The following is a 16836-nucleotide window of genomic DNA, read 5'->3' as shown; positions in this document are numbered from 1 at the left end:
CTGTGTGTGCATCATCTAGCCTAGCTCACCATTTCCCTGTCTGTCCCCAGCCTGGGAGCCCCTGTAACCTGTGCTTTCCTCCACACAGCAAGCATTTCATAGGGTTTGAAGACGCTGCTTGACAAGTAGCTCACATTTTAGTATTGTTTTATTCAGGCTTTTAGTTATCTGCTTTAGCTGAGATGTAGGAAAAAATATTTTCAAAACAGCAAAAGTGAAATTGGATAGGGTTTTATGTGCTGCTTTATATCTGGATGAATCACACAAGATTTTTACAAGAGAAACATTTTATTAAAATCCTGTATAAACTGTTTCTCTAATACCTTGTATGTTCTTCATATCATTCCAGATTCTCTCAGGTACAGTTTTCCAATTACTCCAAACTCCAATTGTTCTTTTCTTATAAAATACCAGTGATAGCTTTTCCACTGCACATGGCTAAATATTTAAGAATAGATAAGAATACAGACATGAAGAACAAATTAATTTTTAAGACAATTCTTAAGAAATGTCTGCAAGCATTTCATTGTCTCCCTTTAGTGAAATGGGTTTTCCCCGTAGCTGCCGCTGTAAATACATTTCATGGCACATGGATGATACAAAACAGGAATAACAGAAGCGGTTTTGTTATCAGAGCACACTGGAAGCCAGAGTTGCAAAATTTATCTTTGATACATCAAATTACTTTCAACTATATAGGAAGTGTATATATACTTAGGTGCTAATCCTGTAAAGATGTATGCATTTTCTTGATTTTTACACACTATACTGTCCTACTGACATCAATGAACTTAAGTTTTTGGAGCAAAAAAAATTTTTAATAACATGGTGACTCTGTGGGCCAAACCTTCTTTCATGGAAGTGATGAGAAATTGCTACTGATTTTCAAGAAAGGAATATGGTTTTGCAATACTGGCCAAAAGAAAGGTCCATTAAAGACAGTGCAGAGACATCCTGTTCATTCATTTACGTTCACAGTAAGGCTTATGTAAATTAATAGTATATTTGTATTTAAATTACTGTTAATATTATAAATTAATTTATTCTTCATGAGTGCTTAATCCTGCATGATTTACAAACATGAGGAGCAATATCAAGCTATGAATGAAAGTATAAAATCAACATATATATATATATATATATATATATTTATATTCCTGTCCAGATTAATGTGCCATATGGGTGCTGATTTTCATTATGTTCTGGGAATGGAAATAAGCACCATTATTATTTGGAAATACTCTGAGTGCAATTAGCAACTGGAATCTACTAAATTATTAAAGTCTACTTAAATTTGAAAAATCGGTTGATTTACTTGAGTAAAAATTTGTAAGCAGATCATAAACTGCATTCTATTTTACATTATGTTCTCCAGACTATGATAGATTATCACCTTCTCTTTTGTTTTCAAACCTTTCGAAGTTTTTACCAATATAATGAAACAAGTCACAGGAACACATGCCCAGTTATAAAATACTCTATGTACATCTTTTATCTTGTCTCAGCTCCATTTGGTTATTAATTTTAAAAGGTCACAATACTTAAGACCACGTGAATTAAGTTTCTTACATTGTTCATGAATCATATTGGTCTACAACTACATTATATATCACTATGTAGTTTACACACACACACAGAGGATACTTGCAAAACTAAACGAAGATTTTTCTGATAGTTTTGAAATTTTTTCTGACTTTGAAGATTTTTCTGATGGTTTTGAAAATTGGTCTGTTTAGTGCTAATTCTGTCTCCCCAGGAAGTCAATAGTAGAGAAAGTCACTACAAATGTCCATTGACTTCAATTAAGTAATTTGTGTCAAGGTGGAAAACCTTGCCAAACTGATATTAAACAAATGATATCGACCTTTTTTTCAAAAAAAAAAAAAGAGAAGCTGTGCAGGTTCTTACATGTATTTTTATATATATGTATATGAGCATATACCTGCCTGATCAAGCCTGCAAACCTGGGGAGCTCTAGAATGCCTTTAGCAAATTAGGTGCCCGTTTCACCAACATATTACTCCAGTTTTACATGGTGCTTAATCTCCTGAGAGCAACTAGAGTAGTGCAGTGGTAAATCAGCACCTCAACCCTAAAAGCTTGTTAGCTGATCTGTGAAGAGCTTGCATTTACCACTTTGAGTAAACATACAGACCTGTGCAACAGCAGCATGTCATTTGGTACATGCATTTAATTTGGATTACAGACTGCAACAAGATTATAGTCTGCCTGTTTAGCCAGGTAAACATTAATCTCTCGGGCAAAATCTTGTAGTCATGGCCCAGTCTCTCCCCATGTTGGAACCTCCTGCTTAATTTGGTGGATCTGCTTCTGTAGTTCATCTCTGTCCAGCTTCATTTTCGCCTCTAGAACTTGCCGTAGAGACCCAATGCTCTCGTAGATAGCTGCAAATCCTAATTGCAGGTGAGAATTAAATTAGTTCATAATCAAAAGCAAGTGTATTGCACAATTATGATCAGAATGTGCTTCCTACCATAGCGCTCTGCTTTACACTAAGAAGACAGCAAAAGTTCAGAAGAAAAATAGGACTGTAATTTTGTGATGAAGGCAAAAATGCCACCCATCGCAGCCAAGCTATGCTTATGTATCCTCTGGGGAGAGCACTTCTAAATTATGATAATAAAATGTCACCTCTTGTTGCTGTGTTCAGACTGTTTTCACACTTAATGAAAATCCTTTTTAAGGCCACAGGTACAGCCATTACATCTGGGCCAAAAGTCTTTAAGCTACTTTGATACAAGCAAAGGCATTTTGCATATTATTATAGGCCAATCATTGTTACAATTCAGAATAAAGAACTTGATAACTATGGTCCTACCAGCATTAACTTCAGCTTTCATTTCTTTTATATCTTCATTTATCTCATTTTGAAGTTTGCCAATGCGAATATTTATCTTTTCTTCAGTCTGTTTTGCTTCATGTGCTTCCATGGTTATCTTCTGTATTTCTTCCATTTTGTCAATTTTCTCTGCCATTTGGTTGAATTTCATCTCTATAGCTCTTTCACTCATTTCCTGGAGCCAGGAAAAAGAATGTTAATGATTTACTCCACATATGAAATTACAGTGGTCTTTCCCAAATATGCAGTAGATATTGATTAATAATCTTTTATGTAGAATTCAAAGGTGTAAGGAATTATAATTTTTTTATAAAATGTTTTAAACTAACAATTACTGTAGGCTAAAATACTGATCTATTTAGAAGTGATCAGGTTTATTTGAAGGCTGTCAGGCTGTGGGGATGTTATACTTGACATCAGTGAAAAGATTTATACAAATACTGAGGAGGTCTGAAAGTATCACTCGATATCGCAATTATATCATCTTAGTTATTAATAATACTTTTGAATACTTCCTGAGAAGTATTAGGACATTTTGATGAAACTTACAGTGTTTTCCTTAAAAGTCAATGAGAGTTGGTCAATTTTTTGCACAAGCTCTTTCTCAATCCTTTCGTGTTCCTGTTCCAACCAGCTACGTGCAGACAAAATCTGGCTGCTGAGTTCCTCAATAGCATTTTTTAATCTAAGAGCATAATAGAAATTAGCAGATATAAAAGAGTAGAACTTTTGGTCATTCAGCAGTGACTCTTTAATGAACATGTTCATTAAAAAATTTAAAACAATTTAATACATTTTTGACACCATTTTAAGGTGAATCTTTGAAATTTAAGGGTACTAAACTGGGTAAGGTAACGTTTCAGAAAATAAAGATGAAGGAGCACAACAAAATAGCAGTTATTTATATGAAACACATCACAACATTTTAAGGCGTAGTAGATGTAAATTACTTGCAGCACTGAAAACAGAATATGGTCATCCATCCAGATTATAATCTTTGTGTCCATAGGTCTTAAATCTGAACAAAGATTGGGTAACCATTTATTTTAGTGGCAATGCTGGTTCATATAGCCCCACTTAAGTTGCCTATACTCACCTCATTTACACCAACCAATTGTGCCAGTGAAGCTATTTCTTTAGACAGTCTTTTTTTTTGCAGTGAGTATTTGAAATTTGGATCTATTCTTTCATCTGTTTTGCAAAGTTTCACTGAGGTAACTGATGGGATGGCAATAAGCAGTAAGGATGTGGTTGGCTTAAGCCAGGACTGCCTCTGAGTGAAATGCCTGGAAGAGTTAATATCTGAATTGTATACATCCCTATATAATGTCTAGTAGTAGTGCAGCAGCTCATAATTAATAATTTAGGTATCTGAGTTCTGTATTCCTATTTGAAGCCAGTATAAAGCAATAACACCACCTTGTGAATGCTGTGCCTCGCTTCCCGGTCGCTTGAGTTGAACCTTTTGCCCTGTTCATGACAGCTCCCTCCAGCATTTGTTGTTTTGTACAGTTCTTGCAAAAAGGCACCAGGCCACTCTTACAGAAGTCCCCTGTTCTTTAATACAAGTTCTGTCTGAATACTTCAGTGGGGACTTAATGGGCTTTTCAAAATTGCCTAACCACATTAGGGGCAGAATTCTTGTCGAAAGCGAGTCCCACTTGACCATCATGCTTTTGTAATATCTGTTGGGCACACATGCCTATTTAAACAGGTTCATGCTTTGGCAGACCTGGAGATGCCAGAGCCCAGCGTGGCCGAGGGCGGGAGGCCCTGGCTGCGCGGCCGCGGCCAGGCTTCCCGGCACTCACTTCATATCCAGGAGGTGGAGCTGTTGGTTGCTCTCTTTGTAGGCAATCTTCAGCTTTGCTTCTTGCTGCATGATTGACTGCTCTACTCTGCTCAGGAGGTGAGAAATCTGAAACAAAATTCAGAATTTGCTATCTTTCAACAGCATTTCATCACAGTCTCATTTGGGATGTTTTCATAACGGTAGAGGAGATCTTAAAGAAGGGCCATTGTTTCTGACATTTCAAAAATTGTGGAATTTGCACATTTTACTTTACCATGAAAAATAGACTATCTTGTGAGATGAAAGTATTGACACTGCGAAAACTGTGATTTTTTTCAGCCATAAATAGTTTGAACAGTCTTTCCTTGGAAGCATGTGCCTGCTCCACCTCTTGAGACAGCTGAATTTACATGATCCATATGTCTCCATGTTGCCATGTAAGCAAAGAATGGCAAAGAGCTCCACCAATACTGATATTCTTCATTACTTCATGTATAATAGCTACTGCAGTGATAAAAGTGCTGAATTTAACTGGGGATAGGTCATTACTAACAGAAAATATCTCTCACCAAAACAATCATCTCAGTTCCATGAAACACACTGTTCTGTTTTACAAGACTCATGATGCTATGTCCTGAGCATGCCAACATGCTAATACGCTGTACTGAGTCTTCTGAGAAAGGTAAAGTGGATTTTAACCATTTACCTACTGCAATATTAAGATGTAAAATACTTTTGTTGCACAAGAAAATGGGAAGGCCTTGAGATGGAGATATGAAGGATCCTTTTCCTTCATGTCATAAGTCTCTGCTTGTATCTTAGTGCTCACTTCGATTCCCACCCACACCCAATGCAAGAGAAACCTGGTGGACAGATTAGTGGATTCATACAATCCAAAACCAGTTTTCTGTTGCAGACCTTCAAAAATTGTGTTCAAATACGTATGAAAACATCCTGGGAAGGCCAAAACATACAGGGAAACACTGATCCTTGCATTGTTGCGGTAGTTTTTTAGAGCATTCATGTCATGTTCACATTTCAACCTCAGAAAGCCATTCAGGCTAGTAATCACTGACTTTTTGTTAATTCCTGGAGTCCTTTCAGATGCCTTTAAATCCTAGCCCCTTCTACACAGCATGTTAAAGGCAGCAAATTCAGGATCTTTTTTCAGTTATCCCACTACAGTAATGGAGCTAGGTACCAATATTCAATCTAATGAAGACTGTGAGCAGATACACCTCTGCATTTGTAAATTTGTGACCTCCCAGGATAATAATCAACAGTAATTGCGTCCGTGTGAGTTAGACTGTAACTCTTACCCATACATGGATTGCCTTGGTCTAAATACCATACCTGTATTTCTGCCTCTTTGATTTTAGATTCTAAAATCAGCTTGGAGGTGTGTTGGTCTTTACTTAGGCTCTGAAGTCTTTCATATGTAATTTTATGCTCTGCAGACAGTCTGGCTAACCCAGCATCACACCTGTTTGAATAAACAAAGCAACGGCTGAATAGAATATAAGGTCCAGTTTTTTAAATTGTCCATTTTAGACTGGGCATTCTGTAAAATTGCTGGCTGTCTAGCAAAATAGTGTCTTATGAGACTGTAAGAATGATGATATATCTTACAGTATTCAGCAAACTGCTCTCAAACAGGACTAGAAGTCAAATAGTCAGATACATACATTCCTGTCTTCTTGGCACTGACATAGTATATGTAGACTGTGTTGTTACCAATCAGGGAAATCACATTAGAAATGCAAAGATGCAGAGTTTCAATACCTCATATTTTTGTCATACTTCTAAAGACATTTTTAAGGTGTTTATGATTTCGCCTACATGATCAGAAGCCTAAATAACTGAGGACCATTTTTTCATTATTGTAGCTGTGTTGCTCTGAGTTTTACATTCTTATTTTTATTTGTGAAATAGTAGTATACAATTAATGTGTAGTAAACAATGTGGGGCAAATTTTACAGTCTTTATTGAGGTAAAACTGTCATTAAAGCAATGGCAATTTTGTCTCACAAAAGACTATGAAATGCGGTCTTGGAACATAATTATAGTTTGCTTTCTTCACATTGATGCTTTCTTCATTCTTGATGCTGAAACATTTTCAGGATAAATGTGCTATAGAATATGTGCATTTTCTACCACATTTCAAAAATACTTTGGTCAGATGGATTTCATCTACAGTAGTACAATAAGGACATTAACTGAGCTGTAAAAATATAAGTACTATAATTTCAGGAGTAAGACCTTTGTGAAGTATGAGTCATGTATATTTTTTTGCTAAGGGAAATATGTAATTGGCAATGTTACCAAATTTGATCTATGAAACTGACGGAGAACAAACAAGTTACAATTTGAGGGAGAAAAAGGCAGTAAAATGGAACAAGCTAAGGCATGTTAAGTCTTTACCTAAACCAGTGACACATTTTAACCTCTTTTTAGTCACATTTCAGTTAGAAGGCTTTCATTTCAACATGCATTTTCATCACCTCAGTTCCAGTAACTACCATTATCATTAAATATGAAGGGAAAGGAACAGCTAAAATGACAAATGGAGCATCTGCTTAGTATTATGGTACAATTTCAATATGAAAATAATCAGTAACATGCAAAATAACACATAGAAATTGCAAAACTTGTGGAAATTTAATTTACATTTTAGCAGTTCACCATAGTAAGACCAATTAGTAATATCTGTAGGAAGACCAGCTAAAGGTTACATAGCAGTGAGCCATATTTGTAGGTCTTCAGTCAGGCAGTTTATTTAGGAAGGCAAGAGAAGCCAAATCTCTCCATGTTGTTATGATCAGAAAGAATCAGAGGAATGAAATCATCTTGCATCTAGTCAACAAAAGCCTATGGGCTCAAAAAAATGGTTAGTTTGTTTCTCGGAGGCATGACAGAAAATATAAAAAACAACATCTTTGAAACTACTCTACCAAATGTAAACAACAGGCATCTGTAATTGTTTTTAAGGCAAATGAGTGTTTTGGGTTTAATCACCCTGCATCTCTCTTGAGGAACTCAGTTACATGATCAAAGGGGTCACATAGTTGCATGGTGACTGAAACAATTACAATTCTGACTATGTTAATTTAGTGTCAACCTGGTATATATTAATCAGATTATTTCATTTTTCTACAAGGATACTGTAATTGGCATGCTTTTAAACAAAGTTGGAATAAAGGTTAAATACCATTGACAGTAGTTGTGGAATGCTTATTGTGCTATGTTCTTTGTAAAAACAATATTCCATATATTGAAGTGGTCAAAGAGAAGTCTTTTTACTCTCTCTCTCTATATATATATATATTGTGCACACTCATAAACACCTGATTAGTTTTGACTGGAAGAAAACATTAGTGTGCTGCAGACAAAGAATGAGATTCTGGTATTAGTTATGTGAGTATACATTCTGAGTTAAAAACTTACAACAATTAAATAACCTCAGTCCATGCTTCCATTAGCTTTCAGAGGTGGGGTGGCAGGAAGCAATAGTGAGATGAACATATGGAAAACCATGGGCTTTCTAACACTTTTTTGATGCAGGTTTCTACTGCATCCAAATCAGATCAGCAATCTAAACAAAAGGTCACATTATCGTGGAATTTGTCCCTGTTTAAAAAAAAAAAAAAAAGAAAGAAAAAAGAAAAAAAGGTACACTGTAATCCCCACTGGATTTCCCATACCTCTGAGAGTTCTGCTTTGATACTTATTTATAGATTCATGTTAAAATAACAACAGAGTTCTTCTTAAAAATAAAACTGTTTCTGCACACTGGAGTTAAGTTTGTGGGTAATTTAATCAGACTGTTTATATAAATGAAGCCAGTGGACTATGGATATAAAGACAGAAGTTGAAAACAACTTTTGAGGTTTGGTCATCTTAAGAGCATAAGGAAAGAAATGAGAAATAGGTTAAGATTTCTAGGAAGAATACTAGCTTAAAAATATAAGCTGTACATAAAACCATTTTGGACAAAGAAATACACAATAAATAATTCTCTGTCTTCATGTGAGAAATGCTGAATCTGGTCATACAAACAACCCAGTGCAGTTTTTCATGTGCAGTTGCACACGTTTGCTGTTGAAATTTGGGGCAAAGATGCACTACAATGTTCATTTTACTACTGTTTGATTTTAGAGGACGTTTTCTGAAAGTTCTCAAAAAACTGCCTTCCAAGTCATAGTACGCAAAAGCAGTAGTTATTTTTATGGCACACTGAAGAGTATTTTTGTTGTCTTTCATCCCCAAGAAATTAAAGTATAATGGTTGCTCTATTGGGTATCACCAGGGACTCGGTAAAGCTGAGAACTACACCAGTACTCTGCAACAGGATGCTATATAATGGTGCATACAGATTTTTAATGTTCCTGCTGTAATAAAACAGGAGATGTTTCAATTAAAATACCAGTGTTTCAGTGAAAACAAGTAGGTGAAGAACAAGCAGTGAAAAGCAAGTTGCTATGTCCAGGGGATCCACTGGACAAGAACAGCAGACCTAGTAGATTCTGGATAGCCTGGATCCAGGAGCCCAGATCAGCCCTCCCTGTGCATCTCCTACAGAGCCAGAAGCCAGAGTGCAGCAGATTTATTGTACTTATGAAGTTCATAAACGCAGTGCATCCCAGATACATCAGACTCATTTTCTGTGCAGTGTAGGAAAATCTGCCTACGTGTAGTGAGTCCAGGGTGTCTGAAATGAATCAGATCTATAATTTATATAAAAAATCATCTATATATGCAAAGTAGGCCCAGTTTGAACACGCATACTTGCCATTTCTCTGGAAGTTTCAGCTATCAGGAAGCTTCTAGAGAAAGCTACTGCTATGGTTCTGACCAGGCTGCTGTATTTAAACTTTCCAGACAAATGATCATAGTCCACAAGTTATTCTGTAAATAGATGATAAGGCACTACTGTGGAGATTTATGATCTAATATCACTAGAAATAGAATGGGTAAATCTGTGTTGTAGAAAATTGCCAACATCAGGGATAGGAGGCTGGAGTAATGGATCTATTGGCATCAATCTAATTTTCTGCTGAATGTGTCACTGAATTTAATAGAGGTAATATTTTTCTTAAAGTTAATAATAATGCTGATTCTTAGGAAAATGTACAGCATCATTCATGGTGAACACCATAATGACGCTTTTCAAATCCAGCAATATAATATGCTTAATGAGAAATGGTCCATAGACATGAGCTATAACGTGTATTCCGTCTTCTTCTGGTAGCATTATTAGTTGATTCTGTGATACAGGTGAGGTCAGCTGTGAGGTCTGCCCGAATCTCACTCATTCAGAGCTGTGGGTAGTGTGGTTTTGGAGCTGTGCTTAAGAACTGCATGCGCATGTAGGGATCCCTGTTCTCATCATTGAAAGAAGCAACCCTCAAAAAATGAGACAGTTGTTCGGTGCTGTATTGACATGTTACAGAACAGTTGGTGTTAGGAAATAAACACCACTCTCTCCAGTATCGAAGCTGAATAAGATGTTTAGTATGCACGTAGTTACTGGAACTGAAATTGGCCGGAATCCTGAGATTGACACTAAAATTATTACAGGACCAAAAGGCTTAGACTTAGGTGATTCACTATCACTCATCATAAATAAACTGATTGACAGTGATTGTTCATCTGCACGCTTCTAGTCTAGAGCAAACATGATGTTCTTGGAGTTAAATTAGCCTTCTGTCACCACATCCTGAGCCATACATAGTACCTCGGCTGTGGCTGAGAGCTGATGCGCAGTGAGTGGGTAACCCACAGTAACTTGATCATGTTTCTAAGGTTTCAGTCTTTGAACTCATCTGAAAGCTAGCAGGACTAGATGTAAAATTACATCAGGTGACTTCAGCTTATTTTATGGAAGGAACATTGTCTAGAGTAATCAGAAAGTGTTTACCCAAGGGAAAGTTTCTGGTGAGCATCTGTACAGTGCCCACAGCATAACAAACTGCCATCTTGACCATGATCTCCAGATATTACTATAATTACTGCTCACAGGAACACTAATTTTCAAAATAGAATATGTCTGTAAATAAAGGGAAATAACTCTCCCATGGAACACTGCTTTAACTTGATTTCTGATAAAGGGAAGCTTATTTTCTTCCTCATTCACAGAACATTTTTACATAGCATATTGCTGAATAGAACAGTTAAAAGACAGTAAACTGATTCTCTTATGGTAATGAACACAAATATCCAACATTCCTTGCACAGTCTGACATAAGGCAGATTGGTATAACCTCATACAATTATCAGATAAATTGCAATCCAGGCACAGTACAAGGGTGTTGCCTTAAGTAAATAAAGGAAGAAAACCTGGCACAGACTGTGCTAGTCCACCACCGAGCCCCATACCAAGTACTCAGGAAAGGCAAGGGCCCCATTGTGAAACTCATGCTGGCACGTATTTATTCACTCGAGTTCTGTTACTGAAAGCAAAGGCACTATATTTGCCTTCCTAAGGTGTCAGTAACTGAGTGCTCCAAATATGGACCCCTCTCACTATGTAGTATGATCTCAAAGTGGACTTTTTATGTAAAGAAACAAGAAGATCCAAGCATGTAAATTTGTCAGAGATTTCTCAGTGAAATAGATATAGATGTATGTGCGTATCTATATATATTTTTCAATCAATTTCCTGATTTGACAAACTTGTTTAGTTCACTCCTGTTTACAGAAGGATAGTGCATAACTTAAAAAAGAGTATGCAAAAAAAAACCCTCTCTAAAGTGTTCTTTAGAAAATGGGCTATGAAGGTTACAGTGGACGCTTTGAACAATCAAATAATGTATGAAAAAACTTTAGCTCAAGGAAAATCCCTCCCTGATTATTTTTGTAGGTTGTTGAAGGTTATCATTAAGTCAGTTGAAGTACGAAAAAGAAAAAGAAAAAAAAAGAAAAAGAAAAAGAAATTATCTGTACAATGTAGACAACAGGCCAAATTCAGAGCAACTGTCATCCCACTGAAGTGATTAGCCAAGCTACTTTAGGCCAGATTAGGTCCTTTTTCTATAGCTGTAAGTATTTCCTGTCTTTTGCATTCAGCTTCACAGACATTTAAGCAAATGTGTTTGTACTGGGGTTTGTAAATGTGTCATGAATGTTGCAGCCTGTGTACTTGCACAGTTGTAACCTGGAGTTTCAAGCAACCTGAATCCTCTGTTCCTTATGTGTCAGGTAGCCTATGTAGTTCTTCATATTGCTAACCAATAACAGAATGCACAGATCTTTTACTTCTGAAATATATGCAAAAATGTGCAACTATTCTGTTCTTTAAAAGTATAGATTATTCCATACTGCCTTTATAATTGTGCTAATTAATTTGTTTCATAGACCAGTCTAACCATAGCACTTTAAAAAGCTGAAACAAATCCAAATTCCTAAGGAATTTGAGGCAATTTATTTAAAAACTGTTTTCAGGAATTAAGGGCGATATTGTTAAGTTTAATATGTAATACTGGAATGCAAAGGATTATTATTCATTTTCTTGAAAACAAGAAAAATTATTCCAGGAATTTTGCCAAAGTTGAATTCAGACCATTATCATTAAAATTCATATTTCAAGATTAAAACAACATTAGCTAGTCCCCAGAATATACTTCTGTGTTGATTTTACCTTGCAACTCTTCCCCGAAGATCTCCTAAACCAGAAAGCTGCCGCATTTCCAGACTCTTCAGGGTAGAATTTGTTCCATAGCTGAGATTGTCTCTGACACGTATCTGTTCCTGCAGCATCTACAAAGCATTCATATGCAAATATGAACTCAGTATGTCACATTTAATGTACACTTAAAATGTCACTCATTATTTTTCAGTTTTTCAGTCATATCGGATACCATTTTCTGATTACTTTATTAAAAGCTTTATCTTGTATCATACTAAACCAGATACCTTTTAAGTCATTTATTATTTCTTATTCCTAGTGTTCAATCTGCCCATAAATACCATGATATGTATAAAGTATAACGTCACAATGGAATGGAAACTTAAATTTTTATCCTTTCAATTTCCCCCCCCCCCCCACTGTTGCTCATTGCAGCAGAGGTCAGATGTGAAGTCACGTATCTGCATATGATTAGGTCATGAAAATGAACAGCTGGGTTTGCTACTTGGTGTTGTCAGTATGTCGGAAGTGAAAGAAATTTTATTATAGAGCCAAGGCATTTCCTAGTGTTTATACAGCACAGCCTTTGGACTGAAGTTTAGCTGGGTATTAGTGTCGCATTAATTAATTTTTTCAGGGTTTTCCAGTGCAACTTTTGAAAGCAAGCTTATTAGTACCACAAAGGTTTCTGTGTTTATATGCTAATATCCTCTGCTATTTTCATAGCCGCTGAAAGAATAATGTAGTTTGCAAACAGTTTTTCAAGTTATAAAAACAATTTAGACAGAATCTTCAGACCTTGTCTGACCTTTACTTATCCTGTGGTAAACTTTCTTACTAAATTAGAAGGAATAAGTAGCTGCAATGGCATTAGTCCTGTGAAAAATTCTTAACATACCTCAATGTCCCGATTAAGCTGCCTCACTATTGCTGTTATGTTTCGGATGTGTTCTTCCAAGAGTTGCCTAGCCAACCGGTCACCCCCCCCTTTGTTCTGCATTCTGTGCAGAGTGGAAACAATGTCCTCCTTAATGCGAAAAGCATGTTCCACAAGAGCCGCTGTTGTTTTCTCATGGCTTAAGATTCTGTCTTCCAGCTGATCCACCAGGCTTGCAGATGCCAGCGGGACCGCTGTCAGCGCCTGGCTGTGCAGTGGGATGTTTCGAACCCGTCTAGTGAAGAAGAATACCCAGATATTGTTAAGTTCTCACACAAAACTCTGACGTGCCTTTCCACTGGAGACAGTATGAGAGTATCTTAGTAGCGATACTGGGGAGAAGCACCAAAATACTCGGAGAGAGAGCCCACTGCTACACATAAGTGGGTGCTGCGTTGGCTACTGCCTGTATCAGGTCAGGTCAGGCTTTCTCCTATTCTTTAAGGAAGCTTACAAAAGCGTAGGATCTTAAGAAAAGGACATTAGCATCATAAAAGCAGTTACAGTTCAGAACTATGATTTGATTAAGAATACAAATTTAAAACCCTTTTCCTGAGTTTCTGAAGTAATTCTATTTGTCTCTACAGTTTTCAGACTTAATAAAAGCAGTAGCTGTGGAAGGTAGATATTGCAAATTAAATGGAAACAAACTGAGATTGAAAAGGAGTAGCTTGTGTCCATGCTTATTTTCAGTATCTATAGCTATCCTGTAACAGCATACAGAAGCTTGCTCCCCCATGAACTGGACAGGAGCATATGCAGGTGTAGAAACTGAGGAGAGACCAAAATTATGACAAACTTCCCATACTCTTGGAAGTCAGATTTTCCCCCAAAATACTTTATATTCTGTACCTTGAATAACTGTCTAGATGTTCCAAGAGAGCTCTGCACTGCATAGCTTCCATGGAAAACAATGGACCTCATGGATGCTCAAACTAAAAAAATTAGGCTGCTAATGCACGCAATCTTTTCCTGCCACTATATTCTGTAAAGAATAAAGAATATTTTCAGAAGCATAAGTGAAAGACACAAGTTCAACCCCACTTTGAAAGAGATCTTTTTTCTTGGAACTCTGTTATTTACTGTGTATTCTCCGGGTTGCTTCCTGTTAATGAGCCAAACTAACAGTTTACATTCATCATAATAATACTGATAGAGATGTACAAGGACTCCAACAAAGGTCAGTTCTGGTTCAGAGTTTTTGCACTTACTCCATGCTAGGAGATTGGCTAAAGTATAGTATTCTTGGGCTTCTACTCAGTTAAGTTTAAGCTATTTAAATTTTTTGGGAAAGGGTAAAGTAAAAGTTGAGTAAGGAATTGTGATTTGGACTATTATTTGAATGAGTCTACAGTATTTCACTTTGCTTCACATACTAATGCCAGAGTCCCATGTCACAGCATTACTATATATAGGGAACTGAGAGACACATAATACTCTGCAATATGAAAATTTTATTTTTTATATTCCAGACTGTACCTTTCAGAAGCGGCAAGAGTTGGGAAGATTTGGCTTCGCTGGGCCATTTTCTGGTCAGTAATTTATGTCTGTTGAAAAAGTACACATTGAATTATTTAATAGTTTATATCTCACACTGAAATGACTTAATGCTTCTGCTTCAAGTGAACATTTAAATAAAATTTAAGATTATGCTGGCAGCTCTGATCTTGGAGTTCAAATATTGCTTATGGAATAAATGCAAGTAAAAATCAATAGAAAAGAACAAAAGAAAAAAATGCTAAAAAAGCTTTGTTAATACTTTTGAAAAGGGCAAGGTTGGCAGCCTTGAAACTGAAATCTGCTGTTGACCTGAAGAACTGGTTTGGCAGGATAGAGGCAAACAAACTTCTTGGCCCCTATCTGTCTACTAGTCTCAGACATCATCAGTCAGTAAATAAAAAAAGTAAAATCTACCAGATTATCATAAAACTTAAGAAAGTATTGGCTAGAGAATGAAATAAAAATATTTCATGACACCAGATTTCTTAGGGGTAAAGTGTTTTTCAGGGAAAAGCATTGGCAGTCAGAAACTCAAATAAAATGTGTTAGACATCAGCATAGTTTAGCAAAACTGAGTCTTTTATTAATTTGTCACTTTATGTTCTAAGTAAATTCTTCCATGGTAAGAATACAGATTCTGGTTTTAATTTTTAGACATAGCCAGCCAGACTGTGACAGACGTTGCAGCAGGGTAGGTCTGTTAAATAGCTTCAGAAAGACATTTTAGATATCTTACTGTGAGACCAGTACCTGGCTCAGTAGCTTTGTCTGCTGACAGAAATTAAATTAATGAGAAAGATGGTAGCCTCTATCAAATCCAACTATTCCAGCCTATATAAAGCAAATAAACCTTTTTAACTACAAAGAGAATGAGTATGGCCTGAGCCTAAATTCCTTGGGAACTTAAAATGCTCACTGAAAACTAAAGGCTGAGGTATGAAAATAATTTTGTAATTGCTGATGAAATCTAGCACAATATGCTCTACAAACAGAAAGAGAAAAATAGAGTTCTTGAAACAAAATAGTGAAATATTGATTGTAAAGAAGAGATAGGACTCTGAGATCATAAAACACAAAGCATGTTTGTGCTTTAGAAACGTATGAAAGCGCTGCCTAAAAGCAGAGAGCAAACATTGTCACAGTATGTGTGTTCTATTTATAGCATTGTGCTTCAGAAACTAGAAATTAGAAAAAAAATAGTTTAAGAGAAGCTGGGTTGCTGAGCAGCAATGACACTAGACTGGAATTCAGAAGGTCTGATTTTAATTCCTTGCTCAATATCTGATCCTGATGACTTGGGACAAGTTATTTCCATGTCTAATGACTCAGTTTCCCTATATGGAAGACAGAGATAATGATACCTACCTCCTTGTCTAAATTCTTACATGCCTGTAAGTAAAAAGCACGGTATAAGAGCTGGGTATCATTATGATGAGTTCTGCATTCAAAGTCCTGCGCAGACACTGAAAGTCCAGTCCTGCAGTCTGTTCCTCACGTTTGTGGTTTCCCAGTTGTTTTTTTCAAACAATGGCACCACTCTGCGGGATGTCCCTCCTGGCTGTACCATGAGGTTACATAGCAGCCAGGCACACAGCTCTCAGGGCACCTGAGCTCACTGAGTCCTCTGGGCCATAGCACATCTTAATGATCTTGATGCCATGAAGTGTTTAAACACAATTTAACTATAAACCCAGGAATATCCCATTGATTTAAGAAGAGCTATGCATATCACAGCAGTAAAGCACTGGATGCTACCTAGAAAAAGAACAAATATTAAAGTCTGTACATCTAGCAGTATGAAAATACACTTTATAAAAAACAGCCAAACAAAAAAAATGCTCAACTGTTTTAATCTTAAGGCCTTCAGTATCCATTTATCATCGATGGAAAAAAATGTTTGCAGCAGAGTAAGCATGAGATTGCTTGAAGCTTTTACTTTTTCTGCCAGACAACCATTAGACATGCAGCTAAATGCAAATGCCTGGAAAAATCGTGCACATGAAACAAAAGTTACACAGATGGACTTCTCATTCATTTGTTATTGCTAACTTAAGCATATGACTCGGTACACAGTGAAATATCTCATCATCAATTATCCGATTTCTTGATCAGATCCAACATCC

At 36.4% G+C, this 16836-nt stretch overlaps 1 protein-coding gene across 1 annotated transcript; it reads right to left on the bottom strand.

Annotated features, from left to right (window-relative positions):
* Positions 1-1894: 1894 nt before the first annotated feature.
* FAM81A (family with sequence similarity 81 member A) lies at positions 1895-16457 on the bottom strand. Its single transcript, XM_026856143.1, has 9 exons — positions 16079-16457; positions 14693-14760; positions 13175-13448; positions 12289-12407; positions 6006-6135; positions 4672-4778; positions 3410-3545; positions 2840-3035; positions 1895-2414 (listed from the first exon to the last, which is right to left on the bottom strand). Exons 2-9 carry the CDS (start codon positions 14737-14739, stop codon positions 2275-2277), a joined length of 1149 nt encoding a protein of 382 aa, XP_026711944.1. The 5' UTR covers positions 14740-14760; positions 16079-16457; the 3' UTR covers positions 1895-2274.
* Positions 16458-16836: the final 379 nt, after the last annotated feature.

Source organism: Athene cunicularia, assembly GCF_003259725.1.
Source record: "Athene cunicularia isolate RWA chromosome 10 unlocalized genomic scaffold, athCun1 chr10_part1, whole genome shotgun sequence".
Taxonomy (NCBI): domain Eukaryota; kingdom Metazoa; phylum Chordata; class Aves; order Strigiformes; family Strigidae; genus Athene; species Athene cunicularia.
This window is presented reverse-complemented; position numbering and strand designations above follow the sequence as displayed.

Excerpts from the sequence above, each read along its gene's own strand:
- FAM81A (XM_026856143.1), bottom strand. The coding sequence starts at position 14,739 with ATGGCCCAGCGAAGCCAAATCTTCCCAACTCTTGCCGCTTCTGAAAG. Across the intron at positions 12,408-13,174 it reads AGCTTAATCGGGACATTGAG|ATGCTGCAGGAACAGATACG; the intron begins GTATGTTAAGAA and ends AATGCTTTGTAG. Across the intron at positions 6,136-12,288 it reads CTTCGGGGAAGAGTTGCAAG|GTGTGATGCTGGGTTAGCCA; the intron begins GTAAAATCAACA and ends TTATTCAAACAG.